This window comes from Symphodus melops (assembly GCF_947650265.1).
Source record: "Symphodus melops genome assembly, chromosome: 9".
Classification (NCBI taxonomy): Eukaryota; Metazoa; Chordata; class Actinopteri; order Labriformes; family Labridae; genus Symphodus; species Symphodus melops.
The window spans coordinates 27,401,442-27,413,788 of record NC_136699.1 but is presented as its reverse complement, the minus strand read 5'-3'; the positions used below and the strand labels follow the sequence as shown (position 1 = coordinate 27,413,788).

General features: G+C 44.6%; 1 protein-coding gene across 1 annotated transcript in view; it reads left to right on the top strand.

Annotated features, from left to right (window-relative positions):
* LOC306829463 (uncharacterized protein) overlaps positions 1–12,347 on the top strand; it is a 187,396-nt gene that overhangs the window by 160,600 nt on the left and 14,449 nt on the right. Inside the window, 3 exon segments of the mRNA XM_079352506.1 lie at positions 8,241–8,817; positions 10,735–10,843; positions 10,990–11,100. Coding sequence (XP_079208632.1) covers positions 8,241–8,817; positions 10,735–10,843; positions 10,990–11,100 — 797 coding nt within the window.

The following is a 12,347-nucleotide window of genomic DNA, read 5'->3' as shown; positions in this document are numbered from 1 at the left end:
AGGTAAGAGACACTTTTCACTGTTAAGACTCTCTGTTTAGTTGAAGTGTTAAAGACCTGTAAGCTAACAGTTAGCCTCCAGCTTCATTAGCTGCTCTTATTACAGAAGAAGAACTCAGTCACTCTGAGTTAGCACACAGGCTATGCTAACATGCTAAGAGGACAGTGAGACAGCAGAGGGAGGAAGAGGAGTGTGTCCTCTTCAGACAGGACTGAGGCTCTCTGACTGAGTTCAGTGTGAACAAACAGAGTAGTGTTGGATCTGTGACACATGAGACGAAATATGAGAACAAGTGAGAGACTGTACACTTTGATTATTCAAACACAGGACTCCTGAAAGAGTCGGTGTGAACAAGTGAGAGACTGAACACTTTGATTATTCAAACACAGGACTCCTGAAAGAGTCGGTGTGAACAAGTGAGAGACTGAACACTTTGATTATTCACACACAGGGATCCTGAAAGAGTCAGTGTGAACAAGTGAGAGACTGAACACTTTGATTATTCAAACACAGGAATCCTGAAAGAGTCAGTGTGAACAAGTGAGAGACTGAACACTTTGATTATTCAAACACAGGAATCCTGAAAGAGTCAGTGTGAACAAGTGAGAGACTGAACACTTTGATTATTCAAACACAGGACTCCTGAAGGAGTCAGTGTGAACAAGTGAGAGACTGAACACTTTGATTATTCACACACAGGGATCCTGAAAGAGTCAGTGTGAACAAGTGAGAGACTGAACACTTTGATTATTCAAACACAGGGATCCTGAAGGAGTCAGTGTGAACAAGTGAGAGACTGAACACTTTGATTATTCACACACAGGAATCCTGAAAGAGTCAGTGTGAGGTTGAGGAAGTGTTCACAGTCAAAGTACCAAAGGACTCAGTTCTACGTCTCCGTTCTGCTTGGAGACATTTCTCACAGTAAAGTTGGATCACTTTGACTTCTGTTATTAGAAGTTCCTCTTTACAGTGTGACTGTTGGACTGTAATCTGATATATGAGCAGCTTTTCCTTCCTCATGTGTTCATGTGATCACAGCTGGACTGACTATCTGACATACGACAGATTCTCATAAAGAGCCGAGGCTCCTTGTGACTGACTTCACTTTAACCACCGGCCCATAAAGCAGAGACAGCTGTTCATTGGTTGGTTGAGTTAGGTTGACAGAAGGCTGGTCCTGTCACGTCTGTACAGGGTCAGCCCCCCCCCCCTCTGGTTAAGAGGAAGTGAGTCATTGTCATGAAACCACTCCTACACTGACTATCAGTGTGTCTCAGCGGAGCGTGAGCTCGAGAGACTATGTCTCTCAGCTGGCTTGGGAACGCCTCAGGGTCCGACCTGAAAAGCTGGAGGAAGTGTCTGGAGTGAGTGAAGTCTGGGCGTCTCTGTATAGACTGCTGCCCCCGCGACCTGGTCCCAGATAAGCAGTAGAAAATGGGTTCATGGATGGATGGATGTGCGCTTCTTCTGCCCGCTCCAGAGTGCGCAAAGGGCGGATAGAAATAACAAGGAAGGGCGTGGAATTTGAGCCGCCTAGTGGGCCACTTTTGGTAAGCAGAACTGGCGCTGCGGGATGAACCGAACGCTGGGTTAAGGTGCCCGATGCCAACGCTCATCAGACCCCAGAAAAGGTGTTGGTCGATATAGACAGCAGGACGGTGGCCATGGAAGTCTGAATCCGCTAAGGAGTGTGTAACAACTCACCTGCCGAATGAACTAGCCCTGAAAATGGATGGCACTGGAGTGTCGGGCCCATACCCGGCTGTCGCTGGCAACAGGAGCCGCGAGAAGGAGGGCCGCCGCGGTGAGCATGGAAGCCTAAGGCGTGGGCCCGGGTGGAGCCGGCGCAGATGCAGATCTTGGTGGTAGTAGCAAATATTCAAACGAGAACTTTGAAGGCCGAAGTGGAGAAGGGTTCTATGTGAACAGATGTTGAACATGGGTCAGTTGGTCCTAAGAGATTTGCCAACGCCGTTCGGAAGGGTGGGGCGATGGCCTACATCGCCCCAGGCCGATCGAAAGGGAGTCGGGTTCAGATCCCCGAATCTGGAGTGTCGTCCAGTGCGGTAACGCAAACGATCCCGGAGAAGCTGGTGGGTGCCCCGGGGAGAGTTCTCTTTTCTTAGTGAAGGGCAGGGCGCCCTGGAATGGGTTTGCCCCGAGAGAGGGGCCCATGCCCTGGAAAGCGGTGCGGTTAAGTTAGCATTGGCATTAGACTTTAACTTATATAGCATGATGTACATAACCTGTGAAGGAGAAAAAAAACATGTGCTGGTTAAAAGAGACCTGTGAACAGTTAAAGAGCCTTAGAAACAAAGTGCTGACCTTCTAGAAACTAGTTCCATGTGCATGTACAGAGGTGTTTGAGGTAGTGCCAGAGGTGTGAGTACAGTCATTAAACAGTCAATGCAGGGATGCAGACTGGGCCATTAAAGTGCTCAGCAACATAAAGGAGCAGTGATTAGCATTAAGTGTCCAAAACAATAAGGTGAAACCAGGAGTGATTTGGGTGATTATCATTAAGTACCCAACTATTAAGGAGCAGACTAGCATTAAGTGTCAAAGACAATAGAGTGAAACTTGACCTAGTTAGGGTGATCATGTCAACCATTACAGATGTAGCATAACACAACAGTAGGATGAAATCAGACATGATTAGGGTGATTATCATTAAAGTGACCAGTGCTCAGTAAGGTGACTATCAATATGCATTAAAGTGTCCAACTGGAGGCTGACTCTGAGGTCAGCAGGAGTAGTCTCTACTGATTTTCTGAGCCCTGGTCAGACAGCGACTTTTTGCAATCTCCCAGATAGGAAGAAGAAGAGTCCTGATGATCTTTTCCACTGTCCTCACCACTCTCTGCAGAGACTTCCAGTCTGAGGCACTGCAAGCTCCAGACCAGACAGAGATGCAGTTGGTCAGGAGGCTCTCTATAGTGTCTCTGTATAAGGTGGTGAGAATGGGGGAAGGGAGCTGTGCTCTTTTCATCTGGTGCAAAAAGTGCATGCACTGCTGAGCTCTTTTTACAAGAACTCCGGTGTGTAAGGACCAGGTCAGATTGTCAGTTATCTGCACCCCCAGGAACTTGGTGCTGCTCACTCTCTCCACTGCTGTGCCGTTGATGAGGAGTGGAGTGTGGCTGGACTGGTGCCTCCTGAAGTCGACAATGATCTCCTTGGTCTTGTCAACGTTCAGGACCAGGTGTTGGTTCTGCACCAGTACACCAGATGATTCACCTCCTCTCTGTGGTCCATGTCGTTGTTGTCACGGATGAGGCCCACTACTGTTGTGTCGTTCGCAAACTTCACAATGTAATTAGTAGTGGACCTGGCATGGCAGTCATGTGTCATCAGTGTGAACAGCAGCGGACTCAGGACGCAGCCCTGAGGGGAGCTGGTGCTCAGGGAGATGGCACTGGAGGTGTTGTCGTCCACTCTCACAGACTGGAGTCTGTCTGTGAGGAAGTCAAGCAGCCAGTTACATAGTGGGGTGCTGAATCCAAGAGGGGCTAGTTTGCTCACGAGGTGCTGTGGGATGATTGTGTTGAACGCAGAGCTGAAGTCCAGGAACAACATCGCACGTGTGTGTCCTTCCCTTCCAGATGTTCTAAGCTCAGGTGGAGTGCAGAGGAGATGGCGTCCTCTGTGGAGCGGTTAGGGTGATAAGCAAACTGGTACGGGTCGAATGTGGGGGGGAGTCTTGAGACGACGTGTTCCTTTACCAGCCTCTCGAAGCACTTCATCATGATGGGCTTGAGTGCCACGGGGCGGTAATCATTCAGGGAGGAGATTGTAGGTTTTTTGGGCACTGGGATGATTGTAGCAGCCTTAAAACATGATGGTACCACAGCCTGGGTCAGCGAGGTGTTGAAGATGTCGGTGAGAACACCAGCCAGCTGGTCTGCACAACCGTTAAACACCCGGCCCGGAATGTCATCAGGTCCCGCTGCTTTCCGGGGGTTCACTCTCCTCAGGGTTCTCCGGACATCCGCTGTGTTCAGGCTGAGTGGCTGCTCATCAGGGCGAGGGATCGATTTCCTCACCGGAGTGCTGTTGAGTGCCTCAAACCTTGCAAAGTGGTTGTTGAGATCGTTGAGAAAGCTGATGTTGTTGTCACGGGGGGGGGGGGGGGGGGGGTAGCTTTATAGTCTGTGATGACTTGTCTGCCCTGCCACATTCGTCTGGTGTTCGTCGGGTTCTCGAAGAAGTCCTGCACTACAGGTTGGCTCTGGCTGTTTTAAGTGCCACCATGTCGCCAGATTTAAAAGCGTCATTCCGAGCTTTCAGCCTTGCACGTACCTCACTGTTGATCCAGGGTTTCTCGTTAGCCCGTATGGAGATATTCTTGATCACACTAGCATCCTCCATGCACTTCTGAATGTATGTGGACACAGACTCTGCACACTCCTCCACACACGTGTGATGATTGTTCGTGGCGGCCGCCTTGAACATGTCCCAATCTGTGCATTCGAAGCAGTCTTGTAATGCTTCCATTGCTCCCTCTGGCCAGGCCCTCATCTGCTTCACTGTAGCTTATTTCCTGATCAACTGAGGCTTGTATGCAGGAATTAGCATCACAGAGAGATGGTCTGAGGAGCCGAGTTGGGGCGGGGTGCAGTCTTGAATGCCTGTTTGATGTTGCTGTAGACCAGGTCCAGTGTGCTTCCACCCCTTGTTGCAAAATCCACATAGTGATGGAAATGAGGAAACACAGTTGGCTTGATTGAAGTCTCCTGCTACGATGAAAACTCCCTCTGGATGTGTAGATTGCAGTTCACTGATGGAGCAGTATAGAGCATTCAGGGCTTCTCTGGTGTTTGCACTGGGAGGAATGTACACTGCTGTGAAGATCATGACACTGAATTCATGGGGTAAATAAAATGGCCTACATTTTATAGTCAGTGAGGCTATCTCCCCGTTATTGCACCAGTTGTTGTTGGTGTATATGCAGATACCCCCGGCTCTGGATTTACCGGTGAGAGAGTTGCTCCTGTCTGACAGATACAGTGTTAGCCTCTCAATGCTAACTTGAACGGATGGTTTCAGCCACGTTTCTGTGAGAAATATGGCACAACAGTCCCTCATCTCCCGTCTTGCGTTTAAATCCAGCTTCAGGTAGTCCAGTTTGTTCTCCAGGGAGCGGACATTTGAAAGCAGGATGGAAGGAAGTGGTGTTCTGTGAGAACTAGCTTTTAGCTTGGTTGTTGTGAGGGTTCTGTATATTTCTGTATATTTTATATAGGGTTAGGGTTCTGTATATTTCTGTATATTTAAATGACTGTGTGGAAGTTTGGGCCAACACCTACAAAAGCACCTTACAATCACTATGCACACTAAACAACAAAGAGCCATTCATATCGTAAACAATGTTATGAACACACCAATATACTGTTTTTAAAATCACACCAATAAATTTGAGGATCTAGTAGAATTTAAGACTGCAGAAATAATGTATAAAGTAAATCATAAACTGCTACCTGTAAACAAACACTGTTCAAAGACAGACGGGGGGGGGGTTAAAACTTTAGAGGGAAACTAAACTTAAAACAACAAGATACTTGGACCAATTTAAAAATTATATGTATTTCCATTTGTGTGATGATCATGACGAAACGATTAAACCAAGTATGAATATGATTCTAATTATTTATTAATTATTGATTATTGATTTAAAAAAATCTATCTATCTATATATCTATTGTTTAGGTAGGGTCAAGGTAAAAGTCTGTTTTTGTTAATAGCTTGATTGGATTTTTTGTATTGTCCATTTAGTTTATTTTATTGGACTTTGCATTTGTTAATGTTGAAGAATGACAGTAGGTCTTGACAATCCTTGGCTTCTTCCTTTATATATGGAAATTGGCTTTTTTATTTGATCGAGATTGAGGTTTTTTTTAAGTTGTTTATTCATTGTCATGTATTTTTAATCATTTGAATAAAAATAATGAAAAAACAAATGATAATTATTTATGCTTTAAAAAGCAGCTTAACAAGTAGAGAAATGTTCCACAACTCTTCCAATTCAAAGGGAGATACTTTTTATTTACCTTTATTATTTCATTCTGGATTATTTGATGACTTTATTATTTTTGTTTTTAAAAAGTCAAATGTCACAAAGACTGTTCATGTGATTTCATACATTAGTCATGTTGAGAAATTCATGCTAAATAATTGTGATAATGGTGAAATTCTTTCTCAGACTATAATCAGGATGTCTAAATCCATAATCAATGCCTCCCTAGTTTGAACATTTTCTTGCAGCAGTATCTTCTAACATGCAGCCACAGGTGGAGGGGGAAAAGTGTGTGATCAGCAGGAAGTCAGTCAGAAGAGAGAGAGAGAGTAACCAGGTCTAGTCCATGGTGCTAAGGGTTGAGCTTCACGGTGGTTTTGGGGGATCCTGCAGTGTGTGCATGTCAGGGGGCTGAAAGAATGGTGTGTTCATGGATCACAGGACCGAGTGGACGGTCCAGTCCAAATATAGTCAGGTTCACTGTATTTAGATTTTAAACTTTTTGGGATTTTTGGGGGGATTTGTTAAACTATACATTTTTGGAAAGGTTATGATATAAGGAGTCAGAAAATCAATGTTTGCATTTGCCCATATGTCTATGTGGTGGCCATCTTGGATTTAAAAAAATGGTCGCAGTGAAACTTTAATTTGTAATATCTCAGCTTCTGAATAAGTTGGAATGTTGATTTTAACTGCTAAACCCACATTTTCATGGTCAGTGAATCCAATTATGCTAGTTAAAAAGCTACACAACTTTACAATTTTAACCCATAGATGCATTAGTGGGTCAAAAATGACTCGGTGTGGCTGTTTTCTTGCAATATGATTAGAATGATTTCAATTTAATATTCCATGTCCCTCAAAAAACACTTATTTTTTCATCTTCCCATAGAAATACATGAGTTTTGTCTTTGAGTTTAAAATGAGCTGATATAAAGTTGGATGTGTTGGAACTATCAACATGCACATTTAGACCACCATGATTAAGCAACCTTTTTAATTAGACAGTTTCTATACATTATCAAAATCATCATCATTCTAGCACTGGCTGCTGCACTGACACATGATTGTAAAGGCTAAATCCTAAGATCTGCAGATTTACACTTAAATTGGACCAATTCAAGGAAGGCATTTGGGGCTTGGAGGACCTCTGTGGTCACTAGTTTCAGCATGCCAGCCGAGTGTTTGAAGTATCCGCTTTGCAGATGATCCAGCTGTAGATCCTACAGAGCAATGGCTTCCTGTGCCCATACTCTTGTTTGGACATGGACTCTCAAGATGCTGCTTCACAGCTCCAAGTTTTGGAGGAAGTTCATCACTTTCTGCCATCGCAGTTGAGGGATTGCCTTGATGTACAGTAGATCAGCTTGGGTGAATAATGGCTAACAGCATTCCTTCTGTCCCATCTGCATTATCCAAAAGCATCTACAGAGCATTGACAATATCTTCATCTGCTTTGAGGTAGAACTGCAGCCACCTTGCCTTGCCTATGTAGGAGAACCTTCTTGTGTTGTTGACCCCATTGAAAGCATGGAAGGTTTGCAAATCATTTGCTCTTTTTTATCTAGAGCTCAGCACAGTGGTTCAATCTTCACAACACCAGAAGCCACAGAAATGGATGTGTTCTTCAGCATGAGACCATAATCTGCTGTGACTAGCACTAAAAGATCTGTATCTAGTGACAGATACAGGGCAGACTCTCTGAGTGTGAGTGCAACTAGAGATAAACAAAGACAAGGAAAATCTTCTATTCATTATTAAGTCAGAGATGACACCAACATCTACCACATCCCAATGAGCAGGTTCATCTCCCATAACAAGACTAAGTGATTTGACTGAACATTATTATATATCTTGCTGCCAAAACTCATCATAGGGTCCTCCAAGCTGGTCATTGTTGAGGAAATTATCAAGACTTGACTTTACACAATAAGACTCTTTCGACTCAGACAGCTCAGTTTACACAGCAGATGAATACTGCAGGAGACATGATTTAGCATCGTATTTGTGGTTCAGTGTCATGCTCCAACATAACTGCCAGACACTTTCAAATGCTCTGCATATATTCAAAAGATTTTATCAATACCAGAGCAGTGCCACATTGACCCACCTAGAACTAGACAAAGCTGAACTGTATCAGGTCTGACTGACATCAGCAACAGTGAATTAAAATTACACATTAACTAAGTGTAATGGCATTGACTGTACACATTCTCTAACTCAGCAAAGTGGACAAGTAGGACTGCCAGGAAAATTAAAGTCTTGGATATACCAGCATGGCATCCTGCCACGGATCCTTTGGCCATTGCTGGTTTACGATGTACCCATAATATCAGTAGAGATGGTGGAGAGAAATATCAGTGGATACCTACGCAGGTGGCTAGGCTTCCCACGTAGCCTGAGCAGTGCAGCTCTGTACAAGAGGATTAACATCCTGCAACTTCCTTTTAACAGCGTCACAGAAGAGTTTAAGGTCTCCCGGACCAGAGAGTCCATGCAGTACAAAGATTCCAAAGATCACAAAGTCTCAGCAGCTGGCATTGAAATCTGCATTGGCAGAAAGTGGAGCGCCATTCAGGAGTTGGAGATTGCAGAGGCAATGCTGAGGCACAAGGCAGTGGCGGGGACAGATGTAAGGGGAAGATCAGGTTTGGACACCTTTCCAATGTCCCCGTACAACAAAGCACAGGGCAAGGAGAGAAGATTGCTTGTCCAGGAAGAAGAAAGGGCATCAGTGGACGAGACAAGATCTAGCAGCATGGCAAGCATGAGGCAACAGGGAGCTTGGATGAGATGGGAGGGTGCTATGGACCACAAGCTCACTTGGACTGACATCTGGAGAGCAGAACTCTAACACATTCAATTCCTAGTCCAAGCCGTTTATGACATCCCCCTAAGCACAGCAAATCTCCAGCTGTGGGGCAAGCCTGATACTACATCTTGCCTGCTCTGCTCAGGGAGAGGGACAAACAACTAGCCCCACTGCCGCTGGGTTTAAGAGGGCCACAAAGGAGAACAGCCATTAGGTCTGCAAAGGATGCAGCAGAGAAAGCCTCCAGGTGGCTGTGGATAAAAAGGGGGGGTTCATGGCCTAATGCTGCTGGGACGCAAGTTGGGGCTTGAGTCGCCTGGGCGAGGGTGTATGATGTTGCGAGACCCAAAACACCCAATGAACTCTGGAAACATCACTGATGATGCGCCCCAGCGCATGCATGGGATGCATCTTTTATCTTAGTCATTACAGAAATTGTATTACAATTATCACACTTGTCTTTGGTGAATCAGCAATCTGTCTACTTCTTCCTGGTTGTTTTCTTCAGTCTGTACTGGCTTCACAGTAAAACCATGATGATGCACAGTTGGTGTTTTACTCACCTGATACAGATGTTGTGTACCTGGTGTGTTAGTCAGAGGTATTAGTGCTAGTCACAGAAAATTATGATCTCATGTTGAAGAACACATTCATTTCTTTGGCTTCTGGTGGTGTGTAGATTGAGCCACTGTGGTAAGCTCTAGGAAAAAAAAGCAAATATGGATGGAAGGCTTTGCCAGCCTCCCATGCATTCACTGGGGTCGACAACACAGGAATGTTCTCCTGCATAGGCAAGGCAACCTGGCTGCAGGTCTATCTCAAAGCAGATGAAGATCTTATCAATGCTCTGTAGATGCTTTTGGATGAAGCAGATGTGACAGAAGGAATGCTGTTGACCCTAAAATCCTTTATATGTGCAGTGCTCACCCAAGCGGATCTACATCAAGGCAATCCCTCAACTGTGATGGTACATCTTCTGCAAACATATGAAGCAGCACATTTTGAGAGTCCATGTCCAAACAAGAGTATGGGTAGAGAAAGCCATTTCTCTGCAGGATCCACAGCTGGATCGTATGCAAAACTGATATATAAACACTCACTCACCAAACCAGTGACCACAGAGGTCCTCCAAGCCCCAAACGCCTTCCTTGAGTTGGTCCAATGTAAGTGTAAATCTGCAGAGTTTAGGATTTAACCTGTACATGTGTCAGTGCAGCAGCCAGTGCTAGAATGATGATGATGCCCAAGCAGTGATGGAATTGTCTAATTAAAAAGGTTGCTTAACCATCCTGTGGTCTAAATGTGCATGTTGATAGTTCCAACACATCCAACTTTATATTAGCTCATTTTAAACTCAAAAACAAAACTGATGTTTTTCTATGGGAAGATGAAAAAATAAATGTTTTTTGAGGGACATGGAATATTAAATGTGAACAACTTTTCATTCTGATCATATTGCAAGAAAACAGCCACACAGAGTCATTTTTGACCCACTAATGCATCTATGGGTTAATATGGTAAAGTTGTGTAGCTTTTTAACTAGCATAATTGGATTCTCTGACCATGAAAATGTGGGTTTAGCAGTTAAAATCAACATTCCAACTTATTCAGAAGCTGATATATTACAAATTAAAGTTTCACGGTGGCCATTTTTTAAAATCCAAGATGGCCGCCACATAGGCATCTGGGCAAATGCAGACATTGATTTTCTGACTCCTTATATCATAACCTTCCCAAAAATGTATAGTTTAACAAATCCCCCAAAAAATCCCACAAAAGTATATAGTGAACCTGACTAATACACAACTGTTTGTTCTTGTCCTAGTCAAGCTCCATGGACGACCAGTTTAAGTGTGAAGATTCAGATATAAAGATGTACTAACTGTTTAATGATGGTTCTTCACAGAGGTCAGCTCTTCCAGCAGGGGGCGCTCTGCTATGGATCAGTGTGAGGACACAGAGGAGGGAGTCCCTCCCTCTAAAACCTCTCTGTGTGAGGAACAGGAAGCTCTGAGGTGAGATCACCATCTCTAACTGTCCATGACTCTTCTCCATGTCACAGCATCCCTCCATCTTCATCACTCCATCATCATCATCATCATCATCATCAGTGTCTCAGCTGCTGCTCACAGTAACTAATTATGTAGTGTGTTTGTATCAGGATGCAGGACCAGAGAGCAGACTGTCCTGGACTCAGCTGTGTGTCCATGAAGAGTGATGACTCTAAAGATCTTCCTATTCACTTTAAAGATGGACGTGGTGCTGATGGAAGGTGAGCTCTGAAAAGTCAAGTTTATGTCCTGACTTTGTTTGAAGACTCATGTGGTGGTCCAGCACGTCCAGCTCAGTTGGTAGAGTCGTCGCCCCTCAATCGGAAGGTTGAGGGTTCGATCCCCAGCTACATGCGAGCAACATGTCCGATGTGTCCTTGGGCAAGACACTTAACCACAAATTGCTCCCCCTGCCGCTGCCACATATCCAGCCCATCAGTGTGAATGGGTGTGAATGGGTAGGTGTGATGGGTAGGTGTAAAAGCGCTTTGAGTAGTCGGAAGACTAGAAAAGCGCTATACATGCTCAAGTCCATTTACCATTTACCATTTACTTTGAAGTCTGTCATCAGTATCTAATGGTGGAGGTGGCAGCCCATTGTTCACCTGTACAACAGTCAGCTGTCAAAGAATTCAGTGATTGAAGTGAACATGATAAACCATGTCAGTGTGTTTGTGAGTCTTTGACAACATCACATCCAGCAATGAGAGCAGCAGCTGACTTCACAGACTGAAGCTGCTGCTCATCATGTTGTTTGCCATTCATTAGTCATGTTTTAGTGAAGGCTACCTGAGTCCAGCTGAGGCCCGTTGACTCCATCAGGGATGATGTCATGGTGCTGAACATTTGGTCCAGTGATCTTGGCAGGACTCTGGTGAGCAGATCATGAAGACTGCAGACAAAGATCTTTAAAGCTCCTCACTGGTTAAACCAGAGGTGTGGACTCGAGTCATAGGACTTGGACTGAAGTCAGACTCCACTCGCAGGTTTGATGACTTTGGACTGGACTTCACAAAATCATGAAAGACTTGCAACTTGACTTGGACTTCAACACCAATGACTCGTGACTTCACTTGGACTATAACACCAATGACTCGTGACCTCACTTGGACTATAACACCAATGACTCGTGACTTCACTTGGACTATAACACCAATGACTTGTGACCTCACTTCTACTATAACACCAATGACTCGTGACCTCACTTGGACTATAACACCAATGACTCGTGACTTCACTTGGACTATAACACCAATGACTCGTGACTTCACTTGGACTATAACACCAATGACTCGTGACCTCACTTGGACTATAACACCAATGACTCGTGACTTCACTTGGACTATAAAACCAATGACTCGTGACTTCACTTGGACTATATCACCAATGACTCGTGACTTCACTTGGACTATATCACCAATGACTCTTGACTTCACTTGGACTATAACACCAATGACTCGTGACTTCA